Source organism: Tyto alba, unplaced genomic scaffold, assembly GCF_018691265.1.
Source record: "Tyto alba isolate M040663 unplaced genomic scaffold, T.alba_DEE_v4.0 Super-Scaffold_1000006, whole genome shotgun sequence".
Taxonomy (NCBI): Eukaryota; Metazoa; Chordata; class Aves; order Strigiformes; family Tytonidae; genus Tyto; species Tyto alba.
Window position 1 is genome coordinate 8,729,167 of NW_024881272.1, and position 23,170 is coordinate 8,752,336.

Below are 23,170 nucleotides of genomic sequence, written 5' to 3' on the forward strand. Positions count from 1 at the left end.
CAGCTTGGGGAGCCGGAGCGCTGCTTCCGCGCCACGTGCCGGGGCAGGTCGGCTCTCCGGCCGGTGTCCTGGCCACGCGTGCCCGCCCAGGAGCCCGGCACCCTTCCCACCGGGGGCCCCGAGTGGGACAGCCCGGGTGGGACCCTCCAGGCCAGCGGTGGGGCCTCATGGAGTGCCTCCATCACCTGCATTTTGGGGGCGTCCTGCCTGGCCCCTGCACCCCACGCTGTAGGAGGAGGATCCCCGACACGCGTGCCATCCTGCAGCCCCAGGGGCGAGCGCTGGAAAGCAAAATGCTGCCTATTGCTTTAAGTTCCTTCACCGGCCATGGGGATTATTTTTTTTTTTTATTTTTTTTTATTTTTTCTCTCGTGCTATGAATGGGTTTTGCTGTAAATTATAGCTTTGCACACATTCCCCCGGGCCGAGGAAAATAACCTCTGCCGAAAAGCCAGCCTGGATTGGTGACTGGCTCCCCCTCTCTGCTCCCTAATTGAAACCAAATGTGCAAGATGTAGGATTGTGGGATTTCTGGCCGGCTCCCAGGAATCCGCAGAATGCGAACGCTCTCCCAGAGGCATCTTGCATCAGCCCGGGGAAGTTCGCTCCTCGCCTGGCTCCCCCGGCCCGGGCGAGGGGCGAGGAGCCCGCCCGCCCACCGCCGCCTCCCCGCTCTGGTGAGTCGCTCTGGGGTGCGTGGGGAAGCGTTTGCCCCACCTAGGCTTGGGATTTTGGGGGGGACACGGGGCCAGCCGTGCTCTGTGGCGGAGCCCAGGCAGAGGGGCCGGGGTGCAGGTCTGCCAGGGAAGGGGCTGGAGCGGCGTCCCCACCTGGGGAGGTGACATTTTGCCCCTTGCCTTCGGTTTTCCCCCCACTGCTGGTGTTTCCCCCCGTGCTTCGTGCCAGACCAGTGTTTCCTGGTGTCACCCCTCGGCTCCCGCCTGTGTGTCTGTTGGCAGAGCTGCCGGTGGTGCTGGCCAGCCAAAGAGGCCTCGCTGTCCCCAGGGTCCCCTCGCCAGGCGCCGGGTCACCCTGGGGAGGGGACACGGGACCACCGGGCTGGTGCTCCTGAGCATCCTGCCCCCCGATCCTGGCGCTGGGGACCCGCTTGTGGCTTCCCAGCCCTGCGCCGTGGCGGAGCGATGCTGTGCGCCGCGGCACGGCGTCGCCGAGGAGGAGAGCTGCGAGTTTTCGGCTGCCGTGGGGGGTGCTCGCCGGGTGCAGCACCCGCAGGACCGTGTCCCCCGGCCCCACGGCCACGGGCTGTGCTGCTGGCAGGTCTCTGCGGGGCACCACAGGGAAGTGCCAGCTGCAACTCGCGCCCTGCATGGCTGCAACGCCACCGGCTGAGCCGGCCAGCCCGCAGCTGGGGAGGCGCTTGCTGCTGCAGAAAATGGGGCTGCATCCAGACCAGAGAAGGTCTAAAATGGCATTTTTGGAGGGGAGGAGGACTACGGGTCCCGGCATGCTGCACTGCGCTCCTGCCGAGGCTGTGCCAGTGGCGCAGCATGCTGGGGGCTGTAGTGCCAGCTGGGACGGGGGTCCCGAACCCCCTTCCCGAAACACCGCATGCCCTGGGTCATGGTCCAGGGTCACAGGGAGCCGCTCGCCCTTTTGGGGATGTTTCCTCCAGAGTGGCCTCGGCATGTCCTGCCCGCCATCCCAGCAAGAGGGGAGCCCCGGGCCCCGTGCAAGGACGGGGGCTCTGCGACAGGAGCCCTGGGAGCCCCACGTCCAGGACCTGGAGGGTGCAGGGGGTGCAGGTGGCGGCTGTCTACCTCCGTCCCCACGGATGATGATCCTCTGGTGTCGGTGAGGATGGTGGCACCCACCTGGGAAGCAAGCTGGGGACTTCACCAGCCAGCACGGGCTGGGTGCAAGAGGGATGGTGGCTTGAGTGGAGTTTGTCCCAAAACAAATGTGGATTTAATTTTTTTTCCTGCAAATTTTCCCTGGTGATTTCATAGAATAAAAAGGGGGGAAAATAAAAAGGAAAAAAAAAATAAAAAAAAAAAAAAAAGAAAAAGAAAAAGAGAAGCAGCAGCCGAGGGAAGCTCCCAAGCCCAGGCGACGCCAGGGAGGAGCTCCAAATCTCTCTGCACTAAAAATTTCCAGTGATTGAAAACTTTCAGCAAACATCTTCAGACAAAACGTTGCAAATCCATCCCTTTTGCAGGGCTGGTGGAACAAAAACGATTTCCAGATGGGTTGCCAATACTGCTCGGCCGGCTTGACCGCGTGTCCCTTAGCCCCCGGCCTCCGTGCCTGAGTCACCGTCTCCCCGCTGTCCCCCAGCCCCGCTCCCCCGAGGAGCAGCGAGCACTTCACAACGGCTGTGCAGGGATAATTTCCCTACATTAGACTAAATGTAAATGCATTCCCTGCGGGAGATTATGGCATCTGGTATCCTGATGCTTAAAGAGTTTACTCAGCCTGAAAGAATAGTGGGAAAAAATATCCCTGGATGTTTTTTGGAATGCAGAAGGAAATTGAGATTTTAGTGTTGAGGGAACTGGCCGTTATCAAACACAGGAGCCTCGTGCACGCCTCTCAGCTCTGCATTTGAAATTCCCAGTTGCAGCTGAGTTAGTTGCAACTAACTAAACTTGCCCAGCTGGGAACAGAGAAAAAAGCACATATATGCTTTGCCAGAAAAAAAAAATGGAAAAATCACCCTAAGTCCAGGTGCTTATTCGTACCTCCTGCAGGTGTTTAGCAGAGAATCCATCAGCGCACCACTGGGTGCAGACAGCCTCTAGCAGGGTGCGGGTGGCAGCTCCCGCAGCTTTGCACTCCCCTTGGCTGCTGGCACGGTCACAGCAAGTCTGCCTCGCTCCTGCCGTGCCAAGCCCCGGCTCTGCCACCGGGCAGGGCCGTATCCAGCACCTCCCAGCTGGGCTCCACAGGATGGGGGCATCTGCCGTGGGGCAGCTGGTTCAGGGTGGGTTTGGGCTTTCTCTTGGCGGTGGGGACAAGGCTGTGGGTCCCCACGTGGGGTGGGTGTAGGGACATAACCAGGCACCCGCCGGCGGGATCAGTGGTGTGGGGACAAGGCTGTGGGTCCCCGCGTGGGGTGGGTGTAGGGACATAACCAGGCACCCACCTGCGGGATCAGTGGTGTGGGGACAAGGCTGTGGGTCCCCGCGTGGGGTGAGTATAGGGACATAACCAGGCACCCGCCGGCGGGATCAGTGGTGTGGGGACAAGGCTGTGGGTCCCCGCGTGGGGTGGGTGTTGGGCCAGCTCAGGGACCCGCCAGCCCAGCCTAGACACCCCTGATATGGTGGGACTGGGATGGGCTTTACCCCAGCACCCAAGCGCAGCCAGGTCCCAGCTGGCCAGGAGCAATGGTCCCTTTAACCCTCTGGTTAATAAGTTCCTGCGAAGGCGAAACTGGGAAGTGAAGGGGCAGCAGCGCTGACTCAGTGGGCCCGCACGTCCCAGGGCTGGGGCTGGGACCCCCTCGCGCTGCGGGCTGGACCCTGCTCTGAGGACCCCCACCAGCACCTGCCCTTTTTCTCCCACTGTTGCAGCCTGAGCCCCATTGCCAGGACCCCCATGCCCCCTCCAGCCCCATCCCACGTTCCCCAAGAGGCAGCGGGTGCAAGCTGGCTCCCATGCCCTCTGTCACACCTTTCTGTGGCACCCTTATCCCCGCGATCCGCTCCGCCGTGGAGAACTGTCACAATAAATATGCTGTAAATCTCGGGTGATTATCTGCTATTATCTCTCCCGAGCCAGAAGGCAGGGAAACCGCGTGTTGCAACGTGCTATTATTTTGTTATATGAGGGGGTTGTGCAACGCCTTGCTTTCAAAGCCATCCAAGGGCGGGCGGCCCAGCCGGAGCCTTTCTGCCCGTCGGTGGAGCCGGATGGCGCCGGCCCCGAGCAGAGCCCTGCGAGGTTCAGTGTGGGTCCCGTGGCCCTTCCATGCGCCCGGCTCCGGGGATGTGGCAGGACCACGTTACCTGCCCGTGCCGGGGCTGTGTTGGCACGCCGCTGTGGTGCCGTGGCTCCCGGGGGGGGGCGGCGGTGGCGGTGGAGGGGATGGGACACCGGGACCCCTTTGAGCACCATCACGGATGTGAGGCGTGGGGCTCTGCTGCTCCTCCGAGGCTGAGGTGGGACACGGGCTCTCGTGTGGGGGAAGCCCTCCCGTCCTCGGCTGGCTCCCCCAAGCAGGACTGGCACTTCCACGCGGCTCAGCCGCCTCAGTGTGACGAGTCCTGGCTCTGTCTCCGCAGGACAGCCGACATGCCGGCCACCCCCGGGCCAGCCCTGCTGCTGCTGCTGCCGCTGCTGCTGCTCGTCCCGCGGGCTGTGAGAGCCCAGGTCAACCCGGGTAAGTGAGGTGGACCAGGGGGCTGGGAGAGCCCTGAGGTGTGTTTCCTTGGGCTGTGTTCCTTCCAGGGTGTCCAAGCTTGGGCTTACGTCATCTCCGCCACCTCTGGGATCTTCCCAGCTCTGGGAGCAGTGTGTGATGGCTCCCCCAGGCCCGTCCCTGCCTGGGCACTCTGCTGTCCTGCACTCTGCTTGGCCACCACCAGTGACCCGGAAAGCATCCTCCGTGTGCCGTGGGTGCCTGTCCTGGCACCAGTGGGCTGGCAGGGTGTTGGGGTACGGGCAAAGCGCAGCAGCCCGAGCCCCTGGCTCTGAGCAGGGCCCTTCTCCATGGGGGGCTCATTGAGCCCGCTCAGTTTTGAGGCTGCAGCATGCAGAAGGCAAGGCGCTGGGCTATTGTTTGCTGCCGCTGGGACGTGCTTTCTTTGGCGGTTTTGCAGCAAACCAAGGTTGGCTGTAGGAAAGCGGCTTGACTAGGTGCCTGGCTTCTGCTCAGAAACCACAACACTGCACTGGACGTCAGCAGGAGAAGTGTGTTTAAATGGTTGTTTCTGCAGGGCTCAGCCCCCTCCTGCGCTGAAGGGATGGACACAGAGCCCGGGCTCCTTCAGTGCGTCAGGGTTTCCCTGGGGCATCCCTGTAACAAGTCCCTTCAAAGGCTTCTTCCATCTGTGGGAAGAGTTTGCTGGGTCCTCCCTGGAGGTTGCATGGTGCTTTGGGAAGCAACCCTGTTTCTTCTGCAGCCATTCAGGGCTCGCAGTGTTGACTTTGACTGGCCAGGATGGTTGTTACCTAGGGCAAAGGAGCTGGGCTGGCTCCATATTTGACAAAAATTAAATGGCAATTCAGTGGGAGCTGCACCCTGCAGAGCATTGTGAGTGGGAGAGCTGGAGACAAGAAGAGATGCTCCCCACTGTGCTCACGATGGGCCAATCTCTCTGTCGGATGCAGGAGATGGCCCCTGTGGTGCGGGGACCTGGGGCCAGGAGCCAGCTGCTGGGCAGCACCACGTGCTGGGACGCGGGCTCCTTACTGGCGCAGCACCGGGCAAGCCAGGGGCTGCGGGGGCAGGAGGCGGCCCCGGCACTGCATCCTCGCCTGGGCCCTGCCGCCTCGGTGCGGGCGTTTGCTCGGGGTGGTGTGCGGAGGGAGCGCTGTGGGCTGGAGCCGGCGGCCAGACGGTAAACACGGCCAAACAAGCCGGCCTTTCAGCAGCTCTCTTGGCAGCCGGGCGTGAAAAAACAACTCCTGGGAAGCGGTGTGGATGCGGTGCCAGGGGAGCCGGCTGCCACTCGGGGACGCAGCCCGCCTGCCGCCCCGAGTACTTTTCCACCCGCAGCCGGGGCGGGAGCAGGGCTGGCGATGGGGGCCAGCGGGGAGGGCGAGCGCCTGCCTTCGTCACTTGTTCCCCCGGGCAGGTGGAGGATGCAGCGGGGCGGCGTGGCCGAGAACAGGTTGTCGCCGATGGGTTTTTTGGGTGAGCGGCCTCTGGGTGCCCCCAGAATGAGGAGCGTGGGGGGACCGCAGTGCCAGCCCACGGGCTCTCCCACCACCGTAGCTGAAATGCGTGCCAGCAAGGCTGGAGGGGTCTCTGGGGACAGGGACTGGGACAGCAGCCCTTGGAGCGCTGCCTCCCCTTTATCCCAGCTTCACTTTGAGCTGGGCCAGCATCCGCTTCTGGCCAGTGGCTCCACTTGCCCGGGCAGGTGTCTGCCTGTGCAGGATGGTCCCGCCGTGTTCCATCCCCACGCCATGAGCCAGAGGGATGGAGAGTGCAGCTCCTGAGCTGCTCGGGCTGCAGTGCCTGCGGTGCCGTGGATGTGCCCCGGCCCCGGCGATGCCCTGCTGTATTTCAGTGCCTTTCTCGGCCGAGGAGGCGAGGAGGGGTGCCGGCTCAGCACTTTGCCGGTCTCGTTGCAGCGGTGTGCCGGTATCCCCTGGGAATGTCGGGCGGGCACATCCCTGACGAGGACATCTCGGCCTCCAGCCAGTGGTCTGAGTCCACAGCGGCCAAGTACGGACGGTGAGTGTGGGGACCCTCCTGCGACAGCCACGGCAGGGGCTGGGCTGCCATGCAGGGGCAGGAGGGGGGGCCACGGGGCCAGCTTCAGCCGCCTGCGAGTGGCTCCTCCGCTCCGGGTTTGCAGGCTGGACTCGGAGGACGGCGATGGAGCCTGGTGCCCCGAGATCCCGGTGGAGCCCGACGACCTGAAGGAGTTCCTGCAGATCGACCTGCGCGCGCTTCACTTCATCACGCTGGTGGGCACCCAGGGCCGCCATGCCGGGGGCCACGGCAATGAGTTTGCCCCCATGTATAAGATCAACTACAGCCGGGACGGCACCCGCTGGATCTCCTGGAGGAACCGGCATGGGAAGCAGGTGAGGAGACGGATGGAGGCTGCACTGGGGGGCGGGCGGGGGGGGCTGTGCCTGCCCGTCCTCACCATGCTTCTGTCTCCCCAGGTGCTGGATGGAAACACCAACCCCTACGACATCGTTCTCAAGGACCTGGAGCCGCCCCTCATCGCCCGCTTTGTCCGCTTCATCCCCGTCACCGACCACTCCATGAACGTCTGCCTGCGTGTGGAGCTGTACGGCTGCGTCTGGCTGGGTGGGTGGTGCAGTCCTGTCCCCTTCCCCATGTCCCCAGAGCCTGGTTGGGGGGCTGTCCATCCCTCCAGGGGCTGGAAGTGCCCTGGGGCAGGCCGGGGCTCGCCAGCAGCGGGGGTTCCGGCGTGGCTGGCCGCTCACCCTTCCCTCCCCGCAGACGGGCTGGTGTCCTACAACGCACCGGCCGGGCAGCAGCTCGTCCTTCCCGGGGGCACCGTCATCTACCTCAACGATTCGGTGTACGACGGGGCGTTCGGGTACAGGTGAGGGCTGGGCAGGCTTGCACATGTCGTGGGCGCTGTGCTGGGCGGGATGGGGATGGGGGTGTTCCTTCCCTGCATCTGCGGGCTGATGTGCTGATCCTCAGCGGAGCAAATACTTTGGGTCCCCCTGAAGCGGGGGGACGTGGCCAACTCTGGGAGGCCACACGTTGTGATGGGGACAGCATGATGGGGAACTCACCCCCAGCCCTTGTCGTGGTTTTACACTACCTGCGCTGCACATTCAGCATCCTGCAGTGTTTTTGCAGAGAGAACATCAAGAAGAACAAAAACCCCTCCTGAATTTGCCAGGGGCTGTGAGGAGCTGCCAGGGGGGTGGTGCTGGGTGGTGGCAGGTTTGCGGGGTTGGGGAGAGTCACGCTCCCTCTCCCCCCCTCACACTCGCCAGTATGACGGAGGGCCTGGGCCAGCTGACGGACGGGGTGTCGGGGCTGGATGACTTCACGCAGACCCACGAGTACCACGTCTGGCCGGGCTACGACTACGTCGGCTGGCGCAACGAGAGCACCGCCGGCGGCTACGTGGAGATCACCTTCGAGTTTGACCGCATCAGGAACTTCACCGCCATGAAGGTCTGCACCCCCTCCGCCCACCCTCTGCTGTCCCCAGTCCCCGTCCCCCGCCGTGGCTGCGCTGACGGGCTGCCCCACAGGTCCACTGCAACAACATGTTCGCCAAAGGGGTGAAGATCTTCAAGGAGGTGCAGTGCTACTTCCGCGCCGACGCCAGCGAGTGGGAGCCCAGCGCCGTCTCCTCGGTGCTGGTGTTGGATGACGTGAACCCCAGTGCCCGCTTTGTCACCGTGCCCCTGCTCCATCGCATGGCCAGCGCCATCAAGTGCCAGTACTACTTCGCCGACGCCTGGATGATGTTCAGCGAGATCACCTTCCAGTCAGGTACCCGCCGCCATGAGCCCCACGGGGATCAGACTCTCCTGGGGGGGCGTTTCAAGGGGGGAGTGGGGCCGTGGGGCACCCACACCACCCACCCTTGATGCTCTTCTATTTTCTCTTGCCAGATGCTGCCATGTACAACAACTCGGGGGCCCCCCCTGAGGCGCCCGTGGTCCCCACCACTTACGGTGAGGCATGGAAAAGCACGTTGCCCTGAGCTGGGTGGGGAGATGCTCTGGGGGGATCTGCCCCATCCAGTAGAGGAAAGGGGCAGGGGGGGTCTCCCTACACCCCAGCATGACCGGCTCTCGCTGTCCCCTTCTCCTGCCAGACCCCACGCTCAAGGTGGACGACAGCAACACGCGCATCCTGATCGGGTGCCTGGTGGCAATCATCTTCATCCTGGTGGCCATCATTGTCATCATACTGTGGCGGCAGTTCTGGCAGAAGATGCTGGAGAAGGTGGGCAAGCGTGGGGTGGCTGGTGAGGTGTCCTGAGGCGGTGGGCTCATCCTGGGCAGGTTCTTCTGGCAGCTCAGCGCAGGGAAAGCAGACTCCATGCAGAGGCTGACGATCCCTTCCCCTCCTCGGGAAGGCTGTGATTTGTATCCATCTCCCAAGCAAGGGGATTTAACTGAGCGGGGTGATGACTTTGGGACCTGGCCGCTTGTCCGTCTCTCTGCCCTGAAGTGGAGCCTGAGGGGGTCTCACTGCAGCCTCTGGTTAACCAAGGGCAGTCACAGAGGTGATGGAGCCAAACCCTTCTCCATATAGGCAGAAAATAGAAGAGGGGGGGACACCTGAGGACAAATGTTTTCCCTGGGCGGGTGCTGCAGCCTGGGGACAGGTCACCAGAGAGGGGGGCTCATGGCTGGGCATGGCCACAGTACCATGGAGCACAGGGGACCCTGTCCCACCAGTGCTGCAGGGACCCCCTGTCCCAGCTCTTTCCTCCCTTGCCCCCCTCTCACAGGCGTCACGGAGGATGCTGGATGATGAAATGACCGTCAGCCTCTCCCTGCCCAGTGAATCCAGCATGTTCAACCACAACCGCTCCTCCTCCTCCAGCGAGCAGGAGTCCAGCTCCACCTATGACCGCATATTCCCCCTGGGCCCCGACTACCAGGAGCCCTCCCGCCTGATCCGCAAGCTGCCCGAGTTCACCGCAGGGGAGGAGGACACGGGTGAGAGCCAGGACACCCTGCATGCCATCTACTACGCCGTCGAGCCTGCTGCAGCCTCCTCTCCCCAGCTTTTGGCCAATCTCCGAACATTTTGGCACAGAGGGGTAGGGGGGAGGTTGCACAAGCTTCTGTGCATCCCGCTTGGAGGTCACACAAAGCCTGTGGCCGAGAGCCATCACCGGTGTCCGCTGCCAGGCTGAGATGTGTCCCCACCACCGTCCTTGGGATGCTCTGGAATCTTTTCCTCAATGATCCAGAGGTCGGGCACTGATCCCTGCTCATCCGGTGCTTGGGGCTGGGTTGGTGCATTTGTCTGTGATGGGGAAAGGAGTGGAGCAGCCTGCGATGTCTGCAGGAGCCCAGCCACGCCGGGGCAGCTCGGGGGCTCTGGGGGAGGATGGGGACGGAGAAGCCGGTGGCTGGAGCGTGAGCAAGTGCCGGGGAGCAGAGGGGGCAGGGCAGGACACCCGTCGCAGGGCTGGCCCCGTTGTTCCCCCCCCAGGCTGCAGTGGTCCTGTGAAGCCATCCCAGGCCAGTGTCCCCGAGGGCGTCCCCCACTACGCTGAGGCCGACATCGTGAACCTGCAGGGCGTGACGGGCAGCAACACCTACTCGGTGCCGGCCCTCACCATGGACCTGCTCTCCGGCAAGGACGTGGCCGTCGAGGAGTTCCCCAGGAAGCTGCTGACCTTCAAGGAGAAGCTGGGGGAAGGCCAGTTTGGGGAGGTGAGTGGGAGCTGGACCTGCTCCAAGCAGGTCTTGGGCAAGGCTCTTCCCGGGGGCCAAGGGAGGCTGTCAGCTGGTGGAGGTAATGTCTGCCCCTTGCCCCCCCGCCAGGTTCATCTCTGTGAAGTGGAGGGGATGGAGAAGTTCACAGGCAAGGACTTCACCCTGGAGGGCTTGGACGTCAGCTCCGATTGCCCTGTGCTGGTGGCTGTGAAGATGCTGCGAGCAGATGCCAACAAGAACGCCAGGTACAGGGTCAGGGGATGCACACACCCTGGAGGTGCCCCCCACATAAAAGCACCCCCAAGGAGAGCCAGGATGTTTGGAAAGCATCCCCTGCCTCCAGCAGCCCGGCGCTCGGTGCAGCTGTGAGGACCACACGTCTGAGCTGTCTGGGGATGCTGGCCTGCCATGATTCAGGACTCTTGATCCTTGCTGGTCCTAACCAGCTCCCCAGTGCCCCATCTGCCTGCCAAATCCACCCCGGTGCCATGTGTGGATGAGCCCTGGTCAGCCTCATGGCCCCCAGTCCCAGGGGAGGGGACCTGTGGGTCCCCCACAGGGCTTGGGCGGGAGGGTGGCACGCTCAGGCCACTCCATGTGCACCTCCATGCCCCTCTGGGTCTGTCTATCCGATCCGTGTGGTTTCTGTTCCGGAAAGGAATGATTTTCTGAAGGAAATCAAGATCATGTCACGGCTAAAGGACCCCAACATCATCCGGCTGCTGGCGGTGTGCATCGCGGACGACCCGCTGTGCATGATCACCGAGTACATGGAGAACGGAGACCTCAACCAGTTCCTGTCCCGCCAGCAGGCAGGCAGCCCCCCCGCTGGCCACGCAGCCACCGTCAGGTAACGCTGCCTGAGTCGGGCAGGGTTGGGCAGGGCTGCCCGCTCCAGGCACCCTGCCCGGCTGTGGGACACCCCACTCGGGGCCGTGTACCCTCTGGCTGCCATCTTTCCTGGCGCCTCAGTCCTCCCTTGTCCCCCCCCATCCCGGCAGCTACAGCGACCTGCGCTTCATGGCCACCCAGATCGCCTCTGGCATGAAGTACCTCTCGTCCCTCAACTTCGTGCACCGAGACCTGGCCACGCGCAACTGCCTGGTGGGGAAGCAGTACACCATCAAGATAGCCGACTTCGGCATGAGCAGGAATCTCTACAGCGGGGACTACTACCGCATCCAGGGGCGAGCGGTGCTCCCCATCCGCTGGATGTCCTGGGAGAGCATCCTGCTGGTACGCGGGGGCTGGGGATGGACACTGACGTGGCCCTGGGGCTGCTCGCAGCCTCTGTTCCTTGGGCTGAGGGGTGCAGAAGGGATGGGGAAGTCTGTCCTCCCTGGTGCCCAGCATTGGGGTGAAGCATGAAGAAAGCAGGAGTGGTAGCAGCTTTTTGAGGTGGGATGAGGGGATTATAATGTTTTCAGGTGTCCCGGTGCCCAGCCTTTGAGCAGGACGCTTGACATTTTCTCCTGGCCACGGTCAGACCTGGAAGAGGGAGCAGGGTTACTTTTTATATTCGCAGGGAGCTGGGTCCTTACCAAACCTCAGCTCTCAGAGCGCTCACAGCAAGCCAGACCTGGAGCTCACCAGGCTCTGGCCCCATGCACAGAGCAGGTCTGCAGGACCAAGCACCCCTCCGGGCGCAGATCTGGAAGCTGAAGCATCCAGAAAGATGTTTTGAACCCTAGGCACACAAGGCTTATGGAGCAGGTTGGAGTAATGCTGTGCTCCCTCTGGCCAGGGAAAGTTCACGACAGCCAGTGACGTGTGGGCATTCGGCGTGACGCTGTGGGAGACCTTCACGCTCTGCCGGGAGCAGCCTTACTCCCAGCTGTCTGACGAGCAAGTCATCGAAAACACTGGCGAGTTTTTCCGGGACCAAGGCAGGCAGGTAGGGAAAGGAAAGGACGGGACGGGACGGGATGGGATGGGATGGGATGGGATGGGATGGGATGGGATGGGATGGGATGGGATGGGATGGGATGGGATGGGATGGGACGGGACAGACAGCGGTGTGCCTGGGACACTGAGGACCTGGGGTAAGACTTTAAGGTGACCAGATAGGGAGCTTGGCTATGGGGGACTTATGGGACAGGAGCTCCTCTGGGAAGGAGTCCTGGTGAAGAGCCCAGCACGACAAACCCTGCACTTTGCACAGCCCAAGGCACCGCTTGCCTGCTGTCCCCACTCCAGCATTTAGCCAGGCTGGGAGACATGAGCTGCCATCCCCAGCCCCTCCAGTGTGCCCTCTGGGGGGTCCCCTTGCCCCTGAACACGCAGAAGCACAGCCCCTCTGCCTCATGCATGGAAAAATGGGGCTCCTCAGGAGTAGTTTCCTTTTTGGTTTCCATGGCAGTAACTCTCTCCCTTTGTCATCTTTGCCTTTTGTTTTGAAGACCTACCTTCCCCAGCCTGCACTTTGCCCTGACTCAGTCTATAAGCTAATGCTCAGCTGCTGGAGACGGGACACTAAAGATCGTCCCTCCTTCCAGGACATCCATCACCTTCTGCAAGAGTCAGACAGTGAAGAATGACCCTTTGCTCCCCTCAGCCCAGTCCCCATCCCTCCCCATCCCCAGAGGAGCCCCATACGCAAACCGAAGCCACTTCACTCGGACTTAGCAATAAAACCTGGGCAGCTGCTCTTGTTCTCATTGTACAGTGAAGCCTCAGAGGAAAACCCCAAGGGCAGCAAGGAGAGCCACGGTGTGGGACGACCTGGACCTCCTGCTCGCTTGCTGGCCCGAGCCTGGGAGCGACACGGGCTGAGAGGAGGGTTATTTATTGACGCAGCGTGTTCTTGGTGACGATGACTGGGACAGAGCAGCTTCTCTCCCCTGGTCAGAGGGGAGGAATGTCAGCTGGACCCAGCCTGCGTGCAGGGCAGGTGCCTGAGGAAAGGATGCGTGAGGGTATGTGCCGGCTGGAGCAGGGACTGTCTGGCAGCCACTACCTGCTCGAGGAGGATCTGGGAGTTGCCACTAGCTCACAGTGGGCTGTGCAATTAAAACAAAAATTCTCCGGACATTTTGGGCTTTGGACATGCCGTATGGAGGGGCAGAAAGCCCCATCCCTGCCGGCCAGACCCCGGTTGCACAAGGAGAAGTCTGAGGGCATTCTCAGCTCCTCGCCCGGCTGCTGGAGCAGACAGTGTGCTCAGCCATGGCTGTGTCAGTGAAAGGCATGCCAAGGGGACATCCTCTCACCCACCACAGCTGCTCCAGAGCTGCTCAACTGCCCATGAAATGCATTTTGGATGCCCCGAGGGTGCTGTGTCACAGCCGGTGGCAGGATGATAACACCTTTCACCTCTAAGGGCAAATCTCCAGGTCCTCCTCTGTTGCCTGATGCCCAAGCCTGCAACAGCCCGTGGGCAGGGAGCAGAGGACCTGCCGGCTCTCCACAGTTCTCAGCCCGGGAATCACAGCTCGGCTGAAGCACCTGGGCTGGACTCTGCTGCCCTGAGCATCCCGCAGCACTCTGGCACCAGTCTGATCTCCCGGATCCAGCAGCTCCGTGAGCAAACTGGGCAGGTGTCAAAGCCACATGCCCGCCCAGGAGCCCCGGAAGGTTACTCATCATGCCCCCAAATCAGACCCTCCTGCATCTGGACAGGAGGAACTTTGTACTTAGAGGGTACTTGGACCCCTCCATACTTTTGTATGCATTAGTTCAGCACCATCAAGTCACGTGTGGCACCGTTTCTGGTATATTATTGCTAAGGCATGTATATATTCAGTAGATGCACCTATGTATAGGGGCAAACCCGCTGAAGAGACACTTGCTACATGAATCTGGTTGCATGGTTTCCTTGTGGCACTTCAGAAGGCAGCTCGCCTCCTCCGTGGGCACCCCCGGGAGCCAAGCCCATACCTGCTGATGGAGGGGTCTGGGGCTGCACTATGCGCCCCGAGATGCTGTGTGGGGAGAGCCTGGGCAAGGGCACATGGGTAATAGTGTAAGAGATGGAGGAAGGATGCTCGAGACCTGGTGGTTGACCCGCACCAATTGCTCATCTCCTTTGGTGATGGGGAGGGTGCTCTGCAGCTCAGCATCCGTGGCAGGAGATGTCCACCAGCAGGGATGGAGATGGGATAGTGGACCTGGGAGAGGGGAGGGCAGGGATGGGGGGCTGTGCTCTGCGGAGGGGCTGGCTGGTCTCCCCACGCGTCGTCCCGCTGGCTGCAGCAGAGGAGGTCTCATCCCTGCTGAGTGCGTAGCCCGTGGCATCGCGGCACTCTGCAGCTGAACCAGGAGCGAGGACAGGCTTTGTTTGTGCCACGTAATTGGTACCCATCTGCCTCTGCCCTCGGATGCCCTCTCCATGCTCAGGGTGTGTCATGGCCTCTCCCAGCCCTGCCTTTGTAAACTGGGAGCACCGGGCCGGGTAGGGGCATGTCTGCCCCATGGGCACCGCATCTCCCGCCGACTCGAGCCCCTGGGTGCCCTGCACAGGGTATGCACAGCCCTGGGTGGAACAGGGCATTAGGGTGCATGGGGGAGCGCCCCACTGTCCGGGGAGGTGCGGGGGGGCCGGTGTGTCCGTGACACCGGCCCCCCCAGAAGCAGGGCTGCACCTGAGGTCTCCAGCAGGACCTGCGCACCCAGAGGTGCCTCCGGCCACCTCTCGGCCTCAGCAGCGTCGGGAAGCGGTGACCGGGTGGTGTTTCTGTCCGGCTGCCGAAGAAAGGGAGGGCAGAGCGTGCCGGGGCTGCAGAGCGCAGGGGGCTTTTGCCTTTGCCTCTGGGGGAAAGGCAGGGTCAAGGGCAAGAGCAGGGACAAGGACGTGGCAAGGGCGGCAGTGGGGACCCCAGCAGCTCGGCGGAGTGGGCGTGGCCCGCGCGGAGTGGGCGGTGCCTATGCCGTGGGGGCGTTGCCCAAAGAGGCGGCGGTGGGCGTGTCTCGGATTCGCCCCGCCCCCTCCGCTCGGCCCACCGTCACGCCACCGGCGGCGCTGTCCCCGCCCCCTTCGCGCGTTCCGATTGGCGGCGGCGGCGGGGCGGTGCGCGCGGGCCGCCTTTATAGGGCGGGGCGGGCCGGGGGGGCGGGCGCTACGGGAGCGCGCGATGGAGCGGGTGGTGCTGGTGACCGGCGCCAGCGGGTGAGCGGGGGGGGGGGGGGGGAAGGAGAGGGGGGGAACACGGTAACGGGACGGGAGGGGCCGGGCCTCTGACACCGTGCCATTGCAGCGGCGTGGGGCTGGCGCTGTGCCGGCGGCTGCTGGAGGAGGATGGCCGTATCCACCTCTGCATCGCCTGCCGCAACGTCCAGAAGAGCGAAGCCACGCGAGACCTCATCCTGGCCGCCCACCCCGCCGCCCAGGTCTCTACCGTGGAAGTGGACCTGGGGAGCCTGGCTTCCGTCCTGCGTGTCGCCCGGGAGCTCCGCTGCAGGTATCGGATCTCCGTCCTCCGCCCCACGGCGTCCCCCTGCCCGCCCTCCGCCCCTCACCCCCGTGCTCTTCCCCACGCAGGTTTCAGCGCCTGGACTTTGTCTACCTCAATGCTGGAATCATGCCCAATCCACACGTGAACTTCAAGGCGCTCTGGCACGGCCTTCTCACCGGGTAGGAGGTTTGGGGGGTGGTTTGGGAGGTCTGGCCCATGGCTCGCTGGGAGCGTGGGGTGCTGGCAGCATCACCACGGCCAAGGTATGCCCTTGTGTCCGGGGCTGAAAGCCCTCTCCCCTTTCCCCCGGGTGACACGGAGCACGTCTCCGTGGGATGCAGGGCACTGCGTGGGGTGGGCTTGGCAGCTGGGTGAAGTGCCGAGGTGCTCCGAGGCACCCCGGGCTGCTTCTGATCCCCGGCGTGGGGCCCGCTGTGCGCCAGGCTGGGGCCAGGGGCCACCCAAAACCTGCGACGCCTGGCACCGGGGGTTGAGCGGAAAGCATGGGTGTGATGCTGGGAAGGCGGTTTGCTCCTCCTGGGTCTCCTTACTGCTCTTTTGGTTCCACTGTAGGTTTTCAGTTGTTCTCAGCTGTGGATTGCAGTATGTTGTTAAGAGAATAGTTGATGCCGTGGGGTTAAGCATCATTATTCTATAAGCAGCATGGGGAAGTTGAGCTAGGGAGCAAAATGACTTGCGTTGTGTCCAATACAGTTGTTGTACATAGGTGATAGCCTCCTTTCCTCATCTGAACTAGGCATGTTCCTAGGGCTTAGTTCCATGCTGGGGCTTGATTTCATTATCTGAATGTGAAATGGAAGAGCAAGACTTTTTTTAAGTGGTACTTCACTATGGTGAAGTGAAGGGATGAGCATTCCCTGCTCTAGTCAGCATTGAGACCCTTGGAAATAAAAGGGCTGGGATACTCAGTAAACTTTTTCCAGCCATTTTTTCATGGATTAATGGAGCCCTTGTGGGTGAAACACGAGTCTGTGTGAAGCCTGTGAGGTGGGGGATGCTTCTGAGGGACCGAAGCAGTGAGCAGTAGATGCCTCTGGGCAGTGTTCCTCAATAACTCCTGTCCTTGGCTTCCAGGAAGGTGCTTCACATGCTGACCACTGCAGAAGGCATAATGACCCAGACGGACAGGCTGAATGGAGATGGGCTGCAGGAGGTGTTTGCTACCAACCTCTTCGGACACTTTATCCTGGTGAGGCTGCGTAAGAAGACTGAGCCCTCAGTTGGGTGGTTGATGTGGGTAGGGATGGGTACGGGTGGTACAGGTGAATCAGTTCCGCCTTACAGGTTTGGATGCAGGCTGATAGATAAGGAATGATAGGGCAAAGGTCTCAGGCTTTGTTAAAATAGCAATAAATGGTGATAGTTGTTGCAGGGGTTAATATAATCTCAAGGTTACTCTAGTTAGTCAGCGGATATAGAGGTAAACCATACGGAGTTCTCTTTGTCAGAGGTGAGTACCAAGATGCCGCTCTATTAAATTCTGAGGTGCTCAACTAAGCTGTGTAAGAGAATGGTGGCTATTTGTAAGTGCTCCTGGTAGACCTTGGGCTGAAGTTATACCTGAGCAGTGGCTGCTTCTGGCTAGTCTAGTGAACACTGGCCAAGGCTAGGAAAGCAAAAATAAACTTGTGGCTTTTAAGAACTGCAAAGGTATAGTGCAACACTTTAAAATTACTGCCTTAAGTTAACAATTATTTCGCAGGTTCGTCAACTTGAGTCTCTACTCTGCGGTAATGAAAAGCCCTCGCGACTCATCTGGACCTCTTCCAGCAATGCCAGGGAGTCTGCCTTCAGCCTTTCTGACTATCAGCATGCCAAGGGACAGGAATCATACAGTTCCTCCAAATATGCTACTGACCTGACAAGTGTGGTTCTGAACAGGAAATTTAATAAGCAGGTGATGATGGGGTTTGTATGTCTGAAGAAGTCTAATGAGCTCCTACTATTTATAATTATCGTTACATTGTTGTTACCTAGTTGCATACATTCGTAGCAATCCGATATGCTCCTTAATGCACATGTAAGAGCTAAACATGGCCGAGGTGGTTTGTCACACTAAGATGTATGAGCAGCCTGCTGTCCCTCTCACAGAGGGTTGCTGGATTTTGCCAAGAAGCTGCAATAGTCCAGCAACAGTAATTGTGCTCTTTTGAAATACTACAGGAGAAAATTACTTAGTCCTAGAAGGCTGAACTCTTATCTCTTAAAGGTGAGGTAGCATTTGATCTGAGTGGGCTGTAATTTGTTGGATAATTGCTGTTGCTGCTGAGTCGCTGTGTCGACTGCAGCATGAGGTTGTGATGTGTTGGGAGGCTGCGCCTTCTGTCTCATGGGCTTGCAGTAGGCACAGATTTAACATGAACTTCTCCAGCTTGAGCCTCTCAGAAATCACTACATCTAATCACTCTCTGGTAACTTTTCTCACCTTCGTTTTCTTGCTGAGAAGTACTAGGAGGGAAGGAGAATGATCCATTCTTAAACTAACTGTTGTGTATTTGGACACTGACCTGGTTTCTTCTCTGCAGGGTCTGTATTCCAGTGTTGTTTGTCCTGGTCTCGTTATGTCTAACATGACCTATAGAATTTTACCAGTTTTCCTGTGGAAGCTGCTAATGCCCATTATGTGGTTGGTAAGTGGATCTCCTGGCTGATTTTTGGATTGAGGTAGCCCTGCTGCGATACACTTCACTGAAAGTGATGTGCTGTGTGCTTTTGGCTCCTTGCTACCTGTGCTTCTATGCAGCTCTTCCTTCTGTTGGATTGGGCAGGCTGACCCTCAGCAAACCTTCCCTTTGGCACCTTGGGGCCCCAGTTTCCAAGCTGAGTTTGGAGGTTTGGTGCTGGATGGCACTGCACGCAGAGCCAGGGTTCAGCCACAGCAGCGTTTGTCAAGGCTCCCCTTAGGTTTGCCAGCCTGCTGTGTGCTTGAGAACCTTATCATTTTGGTGACAGCAGAGCTCAGGACAGAACTTGGCCCTTGTGCTTTGAAATGCTGTTCACTTCTGTAACAGACTGTATTTTGCGGTGTTCTTCTTTCCATCCCCTAGAAGGCAGTGTCTCCTAGTCTCTTCTTTCCATCCTTCTTGAAAGCGAAGCTTCCTGCTCTCTTTTGCCTCTTCCCCTTCTTCCCCAAAACTTGCCTTGCCTTTCTCCCTCTATGCTTCAGCTTTTCAGGTTCACTACAGTCCCTGAAGGCTGCCTGCTCTGAGCTTTGATGCTCTTGCTGCAAGATTGGCCTTTCTGCTTAAGCTGCCCTGGCTGGCAGCAGCTGATCCTGATGGATCACATTTCTCCCGGCAGTGGAAAGGCAATGCCTGCCATCTCAGTTGTCCTCAACACCGGCCGTATTGCAGATCCCCTCTGCCTCCAGCTGTATGTGCTCTTGAGACCATTCAAGAAGAGGTGCTTTGCAAGGCATATGTGTGGCCCGTTGCCTCTCTCTTAGGGGGCGAGCTCTGTGTCGGAGCGTGGACATCAGCAAGCCTCGCTGGTGGGGGTGGCTCTGGAAAATAGTTTGTAGTGGTAAAGGGATGCTTTAGTCACAAGTGTGTAGTGTTACCTGTAGCCAACTTTGAGAAGCGTTTTTACCCCCAGTAGATTATCTGGTGTGGCTAGGCTGCGGAGGGCTTGACAAAGAAACCTTGGGACACAATACAGATTCTGCCGTGTACTTCTTTCCCCTCAGATCCGTTTTTTTGCCAAAACTTATACTCTGACACCGTATAACGGAGCAGAAGCTCATGTAAGTAGTTCACAACTCGATTTTAATACTTGTTCCTTCTGGGTAGCTCTGCCAGGGTCTGCTGGCTTGAACAAAGAGCCTCTCGGCAAGGCTGGTGGGTGGGTGCTGTATTTCACCCCTGAATAGCATACAGCAGTGCGTGCTGGGGGACCAGCTGTGACCAGGACTGATCCACAGGGTGATGCTTTATGACCTTCATCAGGTACTTGTATAAGAAATGACTTTGGAAAAACACTATTCCTTCCAACTCGGAGAATGGTGCTCTCCCTGCTGGCATTCAAGCAGCCACAGACATGCAGGCACAGGGGAAGGAGGTGGGTAGTGCAGGGCGCAGTTTCGCTTAAGCACAGCAGTGAGCAAGTTTAGCCATGTCGAACTGATTTAGTGGTTTAACACTGAGACATAAACATGGCTTACTGTTGTCTCAGGTCACAGCTGAGGAGAGCCAGCTCAGAAATTCTTCTCTAGGTATCAAGTCTTCCCCTTCTTGGTTAAAGCACCTGTGGTGTGTTCTCCTGTGTCCCTTGGTGGGGACAGCATGCACTAGACTCATACACACTTGTGCTGTTCTTCCTAGGTGTGGCTGTTCAAGCAGAAGCCAGAGTACCTGGATGCTCTTGTCAAATACCACAGCTGTACTTCTGGACTGGGGAAGAGCTATGTGGAGCCCAGAAAGGTAAACAGAGCAGCAGCCTTCTGCTGCAGGGGACTTGGTTAGGGGTCTGCCACCTGCCTTGCATGGAAGGATTGGTGCCAAGGGTGTCCTGTGCCTGCAGTGGAAACAAGATGCATGTTGAAAGCTGAGCAGCAAGGAGGGATGTAGGGGTTATCTGCAAGGTTTCCTAGAGTAACCCCTGTCTCAGGCTGGAGTCTGGAAGACAGTGGAGATGGTTAGAACAGGATGAGTGTGTAATGATGCTTCCCCAGAATCTGTTCTGGATTGTGCCCTGGTGATAGATGCCTGTAGTTGACTTTGTGAATGTAGAAGCTCTGGAGATGCACCTTGCCTATCCCGAGAGCTGTCCTCAGCATCCGTGCTGGCTGCCACCGAGATGACAGTCTCACACTGCCATTCTTATTCTCTTCCAGATGGATGTGGATGAAGAAACTGCTGAGAAATTTTACCAAAAGCTGTTGGAACTGGAGAAGCAGACTCTAGAGAAATACAGTGATCTCCTAGATTAAGTAAAGTCAAGCCAGTCTTGGTGGGATAATCTGGTATTGGTAACATGGGTTTTCTTCATTCTGGTGCTACCTGTGACTGTGTGCTGTTCTGCAGGCACATGGCTTCAGACCCCATCTTCCTTCTCAACAGAAGGTAAACAGTTTCTGAAAATGGAAATGTGAAAGCTGAAGAGAAATACTTAGTCTTTTTGGTATGGGATTATTTTCCAGTATAAAACTGGAGACCTAGAGTAGGTGGAGACTGTCTTAACACGGTTGCAAAGCAGTGTCTTACAAAAGCATGACTGAATCGTGCATAGTTCAGGAACAGCCTCAAAACATGTGGTTTAAATCTGGCTTAGTCAGGAAAGGTAACAGTCTGAGGTGCTGCCCTGCGTCTTGGCTCTACCTGTCTTTCTAGATGGCTTGGGCGTCTTACCTGTGGCTGATCCTGAAGCACTTAAAGGCTTATCTTCAGAAGAGCTGCTCTTACACTTGTACACCAAAGCTGGGTCCGGCTTTCCAGACGTGTTCAACAAGATCGAACCTTACTGCAGGTCAGGCTCTGCACAGCATCTGAAGGCAAGCTCCTGAAGAGCTGGCCTGAGAAGTACGTCCCTTGCCTCAACTGGGAGGACAGTTGCCTTACTGTTCCCTGGGTGTGGGGCCATAAAGGTTCTAACCACAACTGTCTGGAAAGACTGAAGCTGTTGATGTTAACCTGGGCTCAGGGCTAGTCTGTTCTGTTTGTAGCAAGAGTGAGAGGTTACCATGTTTTATCTATTTAACTCTCTTTTTATATAAATCTACTGTACCAAGTATTCTTCCTGTTGTCTATCTGGGGAGCTTCACCAAGTATGTACTGAAGCTGTTGATGTTAACCTGGGCTCAGGGCTAGTCTGTTCTGTTTGTAGCAAGAGTGAGAGGTTACCATGTTTTATCTATTTAACTCTCTTTTTATATAAATCTACTGTACCAATTATTCTTCCTGTTGTCTATCTGGGGAGCTTCACCAAGTATGTGGTGTACTTCAAATGCTGCAATGAATAAATGACTGGAACTGACTTGTCCTTGCTGCAGTGGTGTTTTTACTCCAATACCTGGCTGCTTTTGACTCGGAGGGTTGGAAGGGAGGTTGGTTTGTTGCCTTGCACAATAAGCCTGTGCATACATGGGAAGTGTGGGGTCTTTCCTGCCACAAGACCACCTCTTACTTCTCTTATTCCTTCAAGTTAATGAAAGACATGAGTGACTTCTGAAGTCTTCAGTGTTTTGTGTGTTGAGCCCCTGTGGGGTGTCTGAGCCTATTTCCCAGCCTTAGGCACTTGGGAGATTTAGATGTCTCCCATGCTTGCTCACCCTGATGTGTCACATAATTACTGATTTAATGGTTCCTAGTAAGGGAGTATGACTGTGCCCAGGTGCTTCCCTGGGGCCTGGCAGGGGCTGGGTGAGGTTAGGAGAAGAGGCTGTGAGGCTCCCTGAGCTCGGGAGGTGCAGCTGCACTGCCCAGGCTCGTGTGTCCTGTGTTGGGGCTGGAGGGGGCCCGCAAGGATGGTTGGCTTGAGAAAGAAGGGAAGGTTGCAGTAGGAGACCGCAGAAGCACAGAGGTGGCATCTGGGAGAAACCAGGCTCTGCAGAGGCTCTTCATCGAGTTGGTTTGGAGTGATACACATTTAGAGAAACTTGTTTGTTTTGTTTCGGTCTTCTCACCCTACATTGTTTTTCAGCATCTCTGTGAAGTAGCACAGTGTTGTCTGCAGTAGATAGAATTAGCTCAGTCTTGCATGGGCTGAGCAGTGCCTCAGCTCAGCCCTGATGCAAATACCCGAGCTACCAGCACTGGTGTGGATGGGAATGTACTGGGCACTCTTTTGGCCTGACTTTGGGATGGAGTGAGAAGTTGGCTATTGCAGAGCAGTGCTTCCCTTGGCTGTGGCTGTAGCTGTTCAGATTTGTGAAGCTTCAAGATTGAAGTGTGCTATGTGCACCTTTGTTTAAGTGCAATAAAGTCTGTCCCAGCATCAGATCTGGGTGCTGTGGCTTTGTTCAGCTGTGCCCTGAAATCCCCTGGGGCCAGAGCCCTGTCCAGTGCTGTTTCTTCTCCACAGGGAAGGAGACAGTGACTGGCTGTCTCTTCAACTTGGTGTACTCAGTCCCCACAGCATCCTACAGCAGTGTTTGGCTCCTTGTTCTGGAGAGTAATTAAATGTGTCTTTTTGTCTAGTTTTAGATGAGCATCCTTAACTTTGCTTTGCTTCTGCTCTGGGCTGTAGTAGCTATCGTTCACCCCCTCTACCTTCAGCATTCCCCACCTACCCCAAAACCAGGGGCACTCAATCATTCCTTATCCCTGCTCTGACTGGCAAATATTATTCAAAACAGTCTGACACAACACTTCGTGTGAAATGGCTGCAGCTTACTGAGAGGTGGGAGGGACAGGGTTCTTACCCTGCGCCGATCACCTATGTTGTCCTGTCCCAGCTGCATGCTGGCACTGTAGATATGACAGTCCAAGGACTTGAATGCAGTAAGGTCTGGAGGTGCCAGAGGAGGTAACTTTGAATAAGCTAGTACAGTTAAGAAAAGTAAACGCTTTCTGATACATGAGGGAGGTCTTTTTTTTTTTTTTTTTTTTTTTAAGCCTGGAATAAATAAATAGAGTGGGCAGAAATTGGTGACCAGAGGTGGGACTTCAGGTTTTTTTTTTTTCTGCAAGTGTGTGCTGGAGATGTGCAGTTATCAGGAGAAGTTGTGCCTGATGGGATGAGGCGAGTGCTTTTAGCCTGTGGAGCATGCAGAGGCTGGTGAGGGG

General features: G+C 58.3%; 2 protein-coding genes across 2 annotated transcripts; both read left to right on the forward strand.

Moving 5' to 3' along the window:
* Positions 1-549: 549 nt before the first annotated feature.
* Positions 550-13,834, forward strand: DDR2 (discoidin domain receptor tyrosine kinase 2). The gene is made up of 17 exons (XM_042785789.1): positions 550-677; positions 4,245-4,342; positions 6,262-6,364; positions 6,489-6,720; positions 6,805-6,952; positions 7,109-7,214; positions 7,621-7,804; positions 7,885-8,128; positions 8,251-8,313; positions 8,457-8,587; positions 9,099-9,309; positions 9,812-10,035; positions 10,147-10,283; positions 10,697-10,888; positions 11,040-11,274; positions 11,783-11,932; positions 12,438-13,834. The coding sequence occupies exons 2-17, from the start codon at positions 4,255-4,257 to the stop codon at positions 12,573-12,575; spliced, it is 2,586 nt and encodes an 861-aa protein (XP_042641723.1). The 5' UTR covers positions 550-677; positions 4,245-4,254; the 3' UTR covers positions 12,576-13,834.
* Positions 13,835-15,082: 1,248 nt separating this feature from the next.
* HSD17B7 (hydroxysteroid 17-beta dehydrogenase 7) lies at positions 15,083-21,419 on the forward strand. The gene is made up of 9 exons (XM_042784855.1): positions 15,083-15,142; positions 15,231-15,434; positions 15,515-15,607; positions 16,524-16,638; positions 17,152-17,346; positions 17,975-18,079; positions 19,135-19,191; positions 19,769-19,867; positions 20,281-21,419. Exons 1-9 carry the CDS (start codon positions 15,108-15,110, stop codon positions 20,374-20,376), a joined length of 999 nt encoding a protein of 332 aa, XP_042640789.1. The 5' UTR covers positions 15,083-15,107; the 3' UTR covers positions 20,377-21,419.
* The last annotated feature ends 1,751 nt before the right edge of the window (positions 21,420-23,170 follow it).